The sequence below is a fragment of the Triturus cristatus genome, chromosome 1_2 (assembly GCF_964204655.1).
Source record: "Triturus cristatus chromosome 1_2, aTriCri1.1, whole genome shotgun sequence".
Classification (NCBI taxonomy): domain Eukaryota; kingdom Metazoa; phylum Chordata; class Amphibia; order Caudata; family Salamandridae; genus Triturus; species Triturus cristatus.
Window position 1 is genome coordinate 394,549,304 of NC_140580.1, and position 13,285 is coordinate 394,562,588.

Consider the following 13,285-nt stretch of genomic DNA (forward strand, 5'->3'; position numbering starts at 1 on the left):
ACAATGAACCCAAGTATGCTACATGTCAGCACTGTACAAGCACAGAAGTCAAAGGCACACTGCATGAAAGGGATAAGGGGCCGCAAAACAGAACAGCCGGGGCCACGCCCCTAGACGCAGCACAGACACATAACATGCAGAGCATATCAACATTGACAACAAAGTGGCACAAACTGCAACACGTCCACAACAGAACACAGGACACAACTGGCACCTGCTGGGTGTAGACACTGGCCAATCACAAATGGCATTGCAGGGAAATGTGAGTAGACAATGTACAAGTTGAAACACACAACCCTGAGGTTGTCACAATGTCACTGTCCTGCAGCAAATAGGCAGCCCCTCCAAAACAGCCACGATGTACACAGTCATGCAGTCTGTATGTGAACATGTACAAGCCGACAACACATTGTCAAACTGCATCTCCCCTTCACATTGTAGAGGGACAGTCAACACCTCCTGCAAAGCAGCCCGAACCTCTCTTCTCTGATGACGAAGAGGACCACCACAGCTTCGACTCCGACGCCCTCTGAGAATTAATTGACAGTCTCCACAGCCCACCTCCAGGAGCAGGCAGCCCAGCTGTATTGGGAACACCCCACCCCCTGCACAGACCACACAGCAGGCAGCACTCACCACCACGGCTGCCTCCCAGGACCCCCACGAAAAACACATGGCCTTCCAACGCCTTGTTTTGGGATGCCAGGAGCAGCTGCTGAACAGGTGTGGGTGGGCTTCGACCGCATGGCAGACAAACTAGATACCATACATGGGTGTCTAAGTCTCATCAGGGACCACTCACAGTCCCTAACGGACACGCACAGCCCGCTCTATGCACTCCAATGAACCATGGCTGACATCACCAGAGTCCTGACTCGGAGACAAGAACGACTGTCTAGTCAGAGTGGCTCCAGCAAGCTCGCCCAGGAGTTGGGACTCATGCAGAGGCTCATGGAGAACATGGAGCAGGGCAATGCGGAAAGAGCAGCTGCCACGGCTGCACACCAGCGATTGGTAACTGGGTTCCACAATGACCTCAAAACCATCCTCATGGCATTGCTGCCACAAGGCCTGGCACAGATGCATGCTGCTGCCACCACTACATCCACATCTCCGCCTCCTGAAGTGTCAGTGCCACACAGTGCTGGAGAAAGGCCAGCACCACCCACACATGAGGCACATGAGGCAGCAGGGGACGAAGATGCGGATGAAACTACCTTACTGGTACGGAGAAAACTGTAGCATTCATCTCCGCCATATGGCCAGTATCAGCTTGATTCTGCCCTCTGCATCATCACCTTCCACTGTCCCCCGATACACTCTGCGACACTCACCTTGTACCTCGCAATGGACTGCCATATTCTGTATGAAAGCCAATGACACAGCTAACAGACTGCGGACTGCACTCTTCCTCTTCCTTTGGACGTGTCCTTCCCTGAAGGACTCTGGCTTGCCCTCCATGGGCCAACATTGTTAAGTGGACTTTGCATGGCCCTGTACTGCTCCTGATGCAACACTCCACTGAATGTGCATTAAACATTCTTTGTCACACAGATGTGTCGTGTCTATGGTCTTTCACGTGTGGTAGTATGGACAAATGTAGGTTCAGTGAATTCCCCTTACGTCCATGTGGCTCATGTCGTTGGACTTGGGTCACAGAGTGAAACATTGCCGAATGTTGTCAGGGTGGTGCCGACGTAACAACAGCAACACATGCATTTGTTACTTCCTTGTCCAGCCCAGTACGGAGCAACGCCCAGAGCCCCAGGGTCAATGTTCAAACCCTGACGCTGGACTGGCGTACGCCAGGCCAGCCCACTCCGTTTGTGGTTACAGGGGATGACGACAACGCTACATGTCCCAGGTCTTCCCTGTAGGGATCTGCTGCTTACAGGTCTAGTTGTCAGCATGCCACAGCCACTCCCTCACAGCTGGTGTACACCCACGCCACACCCATCCAGCACAGGCGTCGCAGCACATGTGACCCTGCCAATAAAAAGGGCCGGGCGCACGTGCTCGATGCCATTTCCTACTTTTCTCGGGGTGTATCCGTGTGGTGTGCATGTAGGCATGGGGGCCCAGAGGCCTGCGACATCACATTCCGCAGGCCAGGAGGTGACTTGATGGTGTCCGCACCCCGATACCCAATCATAGAGGATCCATGACTTGCGGGGAACAAACTTGGCGGCACCTGCTACAGTGTGGCCGGCCCAGGCACACCGCCACGGGATGGTGACTTTCGGTGCACTGAGGTAGGGGCACCGTAAGTGCTGAGCGGGTGTGCAGCCTACGATGATGCCCCGTCCCAGCAGTCCTGACTGATGAGGTTTTGTGTGCCCTGCTGGACCGCAGTGTAGGCCTGAGCCAATGGACAGCGGAGGCTTACCGCCAAAAGGCGTGGCCTCGCGGGTCACAGAGTTAGTGGCACCTCAAGGGCTGAGCGGGTGTGCAGCCTGTGATGATGCCCTGTGCACTGGTATGTCCTCTGCCATGACTAAATCAAGACCCATCATCAAATGTGAGACCTGGTGGCCTGCAGAGTGGGGCTGCATGATGTGGAGGGTGCCATGTCCGCGGGCCCCAGGCTTGTGGCTTGCAGCGGCATGTGGTGAGCCCACTTTTCTACACGCCAGTGGCAGAAGGTGAGCGGTGAGGCCTGGGTGCGCAGGGGCAGGCATGCACCACTGGGCGGCAGGATGGGCTGGGGTGCATCTGCCTGGGTGCGCAGGGGCGGTCAGGCGATGATGTCTTGTGCAATTGTATGTACATTGGCTTTCATGTATCTGGACTCTGTTTCAGATGACGGGTCTGTCTCAGATGTGGGACCTGGTGAACTGCACTACATACCGGCACATGGTTGGAGACACACCGGTGGCAGCAGGTGAGCAGTGTGGGCTGGGTGCGCAGTGTCGGCAATCTCTCTCCCTGTCCCTCTCTTCTTTTCTCTCTCTCTCTCTCTCTCTCTCTCTCTCTCTCTCCCCCTCTCTGTCCGTCTATCTCTATCTCCCCCTCTCTTCCTCTCTCTCTCCTTCGCTCTCTCTCTGTCCCTTAATGTGCGCAGGACACACCTTCTCATCATGATTTTTGTCTTGCAGGCTGTGACCTACGGAATGTCCCGAGGGGAGCCGCCATGTGTCTTCATTTCTGTTCTGTGTTTATTTTAGTAAATGTTCATTTGTTGCTTGAAGGTGAATGTGTGATGCTCATTTTTGTGATGACACATGCATGTCACCAGATGTGATTGTGCAACATCAGGCGGATTATTTGGTACATGATTCAGTGCAGTTGATGTGGCATGTCTTTGGTGGGGGGGTGCCGGGAGGGGTGGTGGTGGCGGTGGGTGTTGTGGCCCTCTTGGGTGTCCGACACACATGTTCAGTGGCTCCATGGCATCTGTTGTTCTTCAGGTGTGGGTCTGGGCTGGGCTCCATTTTGTGGTGCAGGCTGCCGTCTGAGTTTGCACCAGGTCAAAGCAGGTGTTGATTTTCTGCTGCTAACGCACCTTATCGCATGTTTCATGGTCTTTTCGCCAATCTGACTGGTCATCGAGAATGTTGTGGAGTGGTGTTTTCGCAGGTTTTCGCACGGGAACGCCTACTCTGCATCTCATTAACGATAGTTGCTGGGGTCATCTGTGGCGATGTGTTTTGCAGCAGCTATCATGGGTAAACTGGTGCTATGGACTTTTGGCACCAGCTTGTGAATGGGTGATAAATATATCGTGACTTTGGCAGCGATAAAGTGCCGTTAACTTGGTGATAGCTCCTTGAGAATATGGCCCTGTATCTATTCTTACAAATTGTACTTTTCTCTTTTATGGATCATGTTTGTGCCGAATAAACCTATTTTGACTGAGTGTCTGGCAAAATGTGTAAAATGATAATTAAACATTAATGCAAAGATGTATAATGATAACATCATAAAATATGACTATAGATATTACAAAGATCATTTGTTTTATCGAAAAGCAAAGGAATTTCATTCTTATTAGATTTGGTTTTTTAAATCGGTGAATAAACCTCTTTCATACCTGCTCCTGCCATATTCACCTATTGACTAAACTCACTTTTATTCTAATATTCGGCATTTCTTTTTAATTTTTTTAAACCTTTATTTTTCATTTTTACAATCTACGATTCAGTATTTCTACAGAACAATTGCCGCCTTTATCTCGAGGAACAAATTGCTTCTCTGAACTCTCTTCATCGACTACTGAATGCCTTCATTATGCAACTGACTTTTCCTCAGAATACCTGAGTGGCTGAGATGCACTTCGTTTCTAAACATAGCAGCAACCTCCCCTAGGTCGTGAGAGTCGCCTTAACCGTCAAGGCTTTTCAGTCAAATTCACTGTGTATGCATATGAAGCGAGCCCTGTTGGCAGCTATGCTTCAGAAAGCATGTGCCTCCCTTTCCTCAACAAACATGAGCCCATGCATGTACTGTATGCAAAGAACACATGCTAAAAATAGAAATTATTTCCACTCTGTTCTTGTGTAAATAAATATGCTCTACACTGAAGCAATGACCAACGGGGTGTCAGTATCACCCAGTCCAATAATGGATGGAGTCCTATTAGGAAGAAATATCAACCCCATGGCCAGCACACGATTGTAACACACCATGTCCACGCTATAGACATTATTTTCCAAACTTTTGTTTACAGTAAGATTGCTTCTTTTTTCTCCTTTTTAAGGGGGGGTGGATTTGAAATCTTTCTATTGGCTTTGACTTACAACAATTTACCATTTGATTTGAAATGGCATAACATCCTAAAGCTTCTCCATATGAAGTCCTGCAACATATCCACTTGTAGCACCACTCACTGACTAAATTCAGCTCAGGTAATATAAATGTGTTTTAATAACCGCTGTGTCACAATAACTAGTTTTCTGATTAGGGCGTGTTTTCTAGAAATCTTTTTTATGCTATTTCATCTACTCGCAACCAGTGCTTAGTTAGTGAAAAAAATAGAACTTTTTTGAGAAGTCTGTCCTTCCAAATATCTAGGTTCCCAAATACCAAGGCTTTCTAGTCTTGATTCCCCCATATGGCTAATTTATTAATCGCCATTCTCTCCGCTTTATATTTTACTCTTTCAGGGTTTTTTTTAATCCCTTTTTTTTTCATTTCCGTGTTATTCTTCCTCCTTCTGGCCCCATTTTCTGCCTTTCTCTCTCTTGTTCAGGGTCAATGTCTGATGATGAAAAATGAGTGCCCGACCCCAAAAATGAGTCTTGGTGGGCCCTATCTGCAACCACTGACACAAATGAAGTACTGATTACGACAAGTGTTCTCTGCTGATCGGGAAGAAATCTTGAAAGGTTGAAGTGAGCTGCTCCTCAGGTTGTGCCCTGTTGTTAAAGCTGCAAAAAGTCAATTTTCAGGTTCTGCAGCTTGATCTGTCTGACTTTTTTCCTGTGGTATGTATTGTTTTCTTCCATTCGGTGTGTCCTTTCCCTTTCTTTCCTGCTGCATCCTCCCCACCTAACCCCGAGGCTCAACTGTACCTCCACCCCCTTCTCTTCAGTGCTTAATTTGAGGCGGTGGTTTCTGTTGCTCAGCACCGGCACTTAATTGTCAACACCGGCGCTGGTGACAGTCTGCCACAAGGTGGCGCTGCCTGGCTAATTTAGAATGACCACAACAACAGTGAATTATTACCTGCCATCCAAGCCAATCTTATAGCTTTGGGAGGAGTGTGATGGTTAGAAGTTGTGTTGTTACAATCAGTGGCAGCATGGCAGGGACGATGTGTGGTGGAAGCTGCAGTGGCCTGCTGACGAGAATCCTGGCACATATATTTACAAATTAGGCACTGCTTCTCCTCCTCTCTGCATGGTCACCCCTACTCACCTCCACTGATAGCCTCTGATGACCTCAAGGTCATCTATAAACATTGGAGCGGACTGCTCCTCGTGCTGCTAGCCTAGCTGAAGCAATGTCAGCAGGCTAAGTCTCCTTCCACAGATTTGTCTCTCTTTTTTCCCTGAAAGAAATGTCATTTACTACTAACATTGAAAATGGAAGTTTTCGGGCAGAAAATTCTTGAAGGGTAGGATGAGGCTGCTGCATGTAAACTAAGTAGAGCAATGTTCTCTGAGATCTAAGAAAGCATCTTGGATTCAGATGGCGGGGTGAAGTCAGAACAGTAACACAGGCAAGCTGGTTTGTACTTTACAGAAGCAACCTACCAAGCAATTCGTCTCTCTCCTTTGCGCATGCAGGGTACAAGTTTAGCTAGGGTCTGAGGCATGACCAACTAGGGTTTGCGTGACTTCCGTTTGTCCGGCTTTGGAAATCTCCGGGCACATGAGAGGGGGTTGGGGCACGAATCCCTGCTTAAAATGTTGGCATCCTTTCGCCTAGCAGCAGAAGGTGAAATCAGGGACTTTATTTTATAGTTTCTACTGAGGTTCTCAACCTTGATTGTTCTTCCATGTCTTTACTAATGAAATGTATTTCTACAGCAGTAAGCAGTATCTCTGCCTTTAAAAGGTGCATGGCTACTGCTCATATCGCTAACTCTCATTCTTGCCCATTCTACACCATTGAACTAATTTGATAGCTTATCTGCCCTGCACATGTTGCTATAACTGTTACTGATCCTTCTCTACTACTCTCACTTCTTTTGCTCTACATGCACACAGAATCCTGGTTGGATCTTTTAGTCCTCCTTTCACCCCCAAATGAATTACCTAGAACACAGACCATCCAGGTAGTTACCTGCCTCTAGCAGAATTGAAACCATGACACCTAACATGGGACCTTCAGAGTAAAATATAATCCCCAACTAATTACAATTATATTTTGCACTCTCAAATCTCCTCCTCTATTACACCCTCTGCACCCCAACACCACGCCTCTTGCCATGCATAACACCAAAGTGCTCCTCACATAGAATCCCAACAAACACACACTGCCATTCACAGACTCCCCAATGGTGTGGCGTGCTACCTGTCTTAAAATGTGCTTTGGCATCCCACATTGGTGTATGGAGCAATACAAATATGCTGCAATACAATACAATGTGAAATGAGTAGAATTGTGTATTCATCACTCTGCAGCACAAATGGTTTTATATTTTGAGATGGCAAAGGATGTGCCATAAGAGACTGGGCCTGCAGATTCTTGAGGTGAAATGAGTAAAAACTATGAATGGTGAATTGTAGAAAGTGCTTGCTGGAGTAACAAATATAGCTGAGTATATATTTCGGAGGCTACAGACAAATTCCAATTGTACAGACTCTATTCTTTTTCCATCTCTACTCCTAAGGTGCCAAGAAATCAAAGAAGGATTTGTGAAGAAATAACATCCCTCCTAGAACATATGATAGCAGTTTGTGGAGAACAAACACATAAATGAAATGAAACAACACTTTACGATTTTGTTTTACATTTTCTGTGCCACCTTGTGTCACGCAATTTCGAATCCCTTCACACGGTCACGGTGAAGAGCTGAAATCACACAGTGGCAGAAAAAACGACTTGATTTCCAGCTCGATTTCGGAGGCAGTAAGCAGCCAATGTCCATTAAGAGGTGTGACTGAAAACACCCCAGGACATCGTCGAAAGTCGCAATGACCCTTTGTTTTCTGGAGGTTTTTTTGGGGAGGGGTTGTGGGCTTGTAAATATGCCCTTTGTTTTTTGTTTCGAGAGGGGGTCAGTGTCAGGGGCAGAGTGCCTCTTAGGTAGCTCTCGGCATGAGGACCCACCCCCACGAAGGCCCCGCCTTCTCCTCCCACAGTAAAATTCGTTGGAAGGTATGTGCTGTCATTACAAGGTTTTCAGTCCTCATTTGTCAGATGTTATTCTTCCCAGCTCTGTAGATAACATTAAATGAAAGCATTTTAAAAATACATCCCTTCTCAGCATGAACTCTATTCTGCTGAGTCTTAAAAGACATGGAAGGTGAAAAATGAAGGGCTCCATTTTTCCACCGAGGTCCTTTTATGGATACCTTTAGTTGACTTGTATGTTAAGTGTGACTTCCATGGTCTCACAAATAGATGTTCAGTTACACAATCGGCGTGATTCTCAAGTTAACTCATTAGTAAGTTTATATTTTTCGGTATTCACAAACTACGTGCAGACAATGTTTTACGACTCGGCACTCCCAACACTTTTGTGTGTGTAAGTCACTGCACCTGGAGGGAAGAGAAGTCCGCATACATAAGTATAGAGAGTGTGGAGTCGTGAAACGTCACACATAGGGGCAGATTTAAAAGCCCTTTGCTCCTCTTTGCGCCGCCATTGCGTCACTTTTTTTGACCCAACTGCGGCGCACACAATGCACCCTATTTACGTGACGCATCTAGGGAGATGCATCACATTGTAAAGCCCTGTATCACATTATACCTGCGTCAGGTATAATGTACGCAGGGGGGCGTTCCCACGCAGGAAAGCCTCGTAAAAGTGACGCAGTGAAATCTACAAGATTTCACTGCGTCACTTTTAGGATGCCACTGCGTCAAAACCTTACGCCTGCTTGAAGCAGGCGTAAGGAGTGATGCAGTGTAGTGGAAATAGGCCACAAAATGCATTGCTGGAGTTGCGTCGTGCTTGCAACAAGACTCCAGCAATGCGTGACTTTTGCCCCAACAGATGCATCAGAATTTCTGCCGATTCTGCCAATCCTTCCGCCATGGTGCGCCGTATTGTAAATACGGCGAATCCATGGTGGCGCACGCATTTTTAAGGGTGGTGCACGGAAAGTGACGCATCTCTATTGATGCGTCACTTTCTTGTAAATCTGCCCCGTTGCTTGTAGTACTCTTTGTAGTGCTACAAAATGTACTGCAAAGAGCAATTTGAGAATCAGGACCAAGTATTCTTCTGATCACATAGCCCGAAATATTATAGTGTTAAATAGTCTTATGCATCATCATCCGTGCAAGTACCAGCTGGAGTCCTTAACATAATTCATCCAAGGAGGCTGACTCTGACCTTCAGAATCCAAAGGCCTCCCTCCCTATCGTCTCTCAGTAGGGTTTTTTATTTTTTTGTTGTTGCATATTTATATAGCGCGAACTCGACCCGAAGGTATTGGAGCGCTTTACAGGAGCACCGTACTTACATTACACATTCAGGCACGGGGCGATTAAGTGATTTGGCCAGGATCACAGGATGTGGACGCGACCCCGAGGCTCGAACCCTGGTTTCCTGCACCAGAGGCGGCAGCGCAGCCGACGGACCACATCCTCTCCCCTCTCCATCCTCTCACACTCATCTGTCATTTGTACTAACGCAATGTCATGAAAGCAGCTGGGAAGCTTCAAAATACACTTATATCATCTCAGTAATGTCAAAAAGTCCAACTGGGACCTGAGGTATAAGCTGCACTGACCAGAGAGCGAGAGACAGCCAATTACCGAAGCAAAACTGCCTGCTAACGTGAGCGACACAACCGTTTCCATTTAGTAATTCTTTGATTCTTTGAGGTTATAGGAAAAGGGGTGTCTGGAAGTTTTCAAGATATTCCTTTTACTTTGCAGAAGAGAGGTCTGCAAAATGGATGCATTAACATCACTGAACCTTTCACACCAAAAGTCATTTCACGCAGGTAAAGGTAACATTTGTGTTATAAATCCAGGATTGAGGAAGTGAAAAACCGCCACTTCTAAGGTGTTGATTTGAAGATTGATGGAGTACAGAGTGGCAGAGTGGCAGAAGACAGTACTTCTGCCATCCCAATGATACTGTGTTCATCAAATTTAGAGAAGACTGCCAGCCTCGCAGTCATATCAGTAAGTTAAAAGGAACCGCCATCATGACACTTTTCTCCAAGGTACAAAAAGTTTGGTGGATGGCTGCTACCAGTTTTGGACGGTTGTTCATCAAACTTTCAATTTTTTTGGCTATTCAAAAATAAACTTCAAAACCGAGTGATTTTTTGCACCACCGGGCTTAACCAGGAGATGACGACAGAAACAAATTGCAATGTCTGCTCTAAATAGAGCAGTTGGGGTGACAGCTTTACTTCGACAGCCTGCCTTTCCTTGAATTGTTGGAGTAAGCTTTCTATCTGCAGCCAATGGGACTCCGCGAAATGGAAACTTATGGACTGCCCATCTCTAAATGAGGTGGGTGGACCAAGATTTTCGCAGACATGGTACTTTGTCACATTTGCAACAGATAATCATGTCTGTCAAACTCTAAACCAGGACCTAAGCTAGTTAAAAATACAAAAATACCAACAAACCTAGGGGCATATTATCAAGCACGGCGTTAAAATTATCGCCGCTTTAGCGGCAGAAAACTGCTGCTAAAGCGGCGATAATGGGCTTGATAATATGCCGCAGAGAATTCCCATAGAAGCCTATGTTGACACCAGAACATGGGCTTCTATGGGAATTCTCTGCAGCATATTATCAAGCCCATTATCGCCGCTTAAGCGGCAGTTTTCTGCCGCTAAAGCGGCGATAATTTTAACGCCGTTTCTTGATAATATGCCCCACAGTAAGACTATTGTATTGTATTGACATTTATAAAATGCTTTCCTTCGCCTTTGTGAGGCTGAATGCACTTTGGACTGATTACGTAAGCAGCTCATCTGAACTTAAAATGTATGGTGCACTTTTTGAAAGTGCAGAAGACACAGAACCACTCCATTTTGTGACTGCCTGGGTGCCCCCTTCGGTGCACAATCGAAAGCACGTGGGTTGTATGCTGTCGTATGTAGGAAAAAAATTTAATTTGTGCATAAAGGTTTTGAAGCATTATAGAAGAGTTGATAGAGCATCAGGCACACAATCGTGGATGTTGTTTCATTTTTCAGAGAATTGCAACTTCGAAATATATGGTTGTGTTGTGTGTGACTGATAGTTTGCACCTGCTCCCAGATATGAGAAGAAGCTTCTGGCAATATCGACTCCCACTTTCAAAGTCAAACCCACTACACCATGTTTACAATTTGAACAAAAGGCATATTTTGTTTTAACCACCATAAGAGGCCAGTAAAAATGACAAGTCACTCTCCCCTCTTTCCTTAGCATAGATATGCTCCAGCAACGGGGTTTCCAAAGTCAACCAAAGTGTGAATCCCATATGGAAGTGATGCACCAGCAATCAGTTAGTAGCCACAGACCCAAAGTACCTTAAGCAATCCATGGGCATCTTCCCTCTCTACTGTTGCTAAGAATCCATGCATATTAATAAGTGTGACAGCTTAAGATGGACATGGTGCCATCAACTCTTGATCAGTAACTACAGTAAACGTGTCACCACCATTTGAGCACATGCTCCAACTACACCTCTCTTCACGTTTAGTTTTTGCAGCATGCGGCCAATAAGGTATGCCATACCTGAGGTTATGTGTTTTTAACATGTTTCTAGGAATTGATTAACCCTTTTAGCTGAGTTCAGATCTTCTTATCCTGTTATTGGCTGCTGTTTTCAATCTAAACATTCCTTTCTTTGCACTTACCTAACTTGGTTTAATGACCTACTGGGTGAGCTTTGCAGTTGGCCAGAATTGCACCCAAGTACATGCTGACCTTTCAATGATCTGAAACACTGAAAGGATGTTTGCTGGTTTCAAATCATCTACTTATTTTAGCTACCATTTCCAAATCACAGAGCACACTTAAATTGAGCTCTGAATTGCTTACTAAAGACATATAGTCACCTACCAATTGTGAATTAACATTCTTATATGCATGATTATACATATATAGTTAATAATGGATTTTAAGAAAGTTAAATTCATAACAATTAGATTCTCTTGGTTTCCAGACACTTACTTTGCTTTTGCTTCTGCATCTTCATAGGCCTTGTTCGTGACATCATCCAAACCCCCAATTAAATGCTTGAAAGAGCTGAAAGAAAGAACATATGTAGAATTTGAAAAGCTTATAGTTACAACACTAATTTAAAAACATGAAAACAGCATTGGACAACAACATATTCACAATTTAAACTAAAAATGGCAAGCATTCATCCCTGGATCACATGGCCAACCGAAGTCTTCAGGCTAAAATCATACATATCTATTTTTAGTGTATATTCCATGTGAAGACTGCTGGACATAAACATGCCTTAGAGAAGAATTATTATAGGATTTCAAGCACGCAAATAGTTCCAGACAGAAAGGATTGTGAGGTGTATGGGCCAGCTGCCCTAATGATTGCCTGGTGCCCAGTTAGATCTTTAGGCAATGGAGAGATATGTGAACCCTCGAGATCTTGGGTAGTGTGGGAAATAACAGTCTGAATTAATATATTCAGGTCCATTGCCCTAGCGGTGCATTACAGCCAGAATTCGAAAATGTATAGCAGTATGTCCTACAGCCATCACATAAAAGCAGTAGTGTAAGGTAAACTAGTTTGTATGACATAAAATAAATATTGACACTTCAGTTGCAAACACATATGGGGAGCTTGTGATAAATAAATGAATATCTGCCTCTTTTTTTCTTATTACAGTCTATATAATACTTCAATATTCGCCAGTAATAAGAAAATTACATTGATCCTATTCATTAATAAGCTATGAGAGTTAAGTTACGGTGTCACAATACCTCTGCAAGAGCAAGCAGACAATGAGAATTTCACAGACAATATTTACAACTACTGTTTAAATAATTAAAAAGATAGTTTTCATCCACTCTGAACTATATTTCCTTAACACTCAACCATTAGCTGACACGTAGGCATGTCTATTTAATGACATTTTGCAGTTCATTACAACCATGCAGGATTGTATCACACAATTTACTTCTTCTTTTAAAAATGTCGTCCATTAAACTGCTTAAAATATTTATTTCAAACAGTTGTGAGCTGCATGTTGGTGTACTGGTTTTGAAAGTAAACGCTCAAAATATGTCCTGCATATCTGCAAAAACACTATCCATTCATAAAAAGGATCACAAGACCAAAACTTTTAAAGGGGGTTCGAAGAAGAGTGATGCAGTGACCACATAATATATGGAACAAAGTACTTTTTGCCTTACCTTAAGAGGGAATTGCACGCCTTCACTTAATAAAGGAACCGATGCTTCGCTATCACTCCTCTATATGCTTTTAATATCAGTGGGGGCTCCTCAGCAATGGCGGAGGAGCATCGCCCTACTGCCTGGCTCAGAGCCAGCAAATGTTAATTAAACCAATGTTCTGGCATCGTTTTAATTTACATTTGCCGGCTCTTAGCCAGCGCTGTTGGGAGGGGCGGGGCCAAGGTATGGGAGGGGGGAGAAGAAGTGCGACGTTTACTCCACTCCCTAAGTGCCCGTATGTGATTTGGCCAGCCGTCTCAGGCTGACTAAAACACACATGCACACTTAGGTTT

The 13,285-nt window shown here is 45.2% G+C and overlaps 1 protein-coding gene across 2 annotated transcripts in view; it reads right to left on the bottom strand.

Moving 5' to 3' along the window:
- Positions 1–13,285, bottom strand: part of PRKG1 (protein kinase cGMP-dependent 1) — a 1,992,201-nt gene that overhangs the window by 211,000 nt on the left and 1,767,916 nt on the right. For both annotated transcript variants that reach the window (XM_085605357.1, XM_085605347.1), the window contains exon 9: positions 11,743–11,817. In XM_085605357.1, coding sequence (XP_085461483.1) covers positions 11,743–11,817 — 75 coding nt within the window. The remainder of the gene's footprint in view (positions 1–11,742; positions 11,818–13,285) is intronic.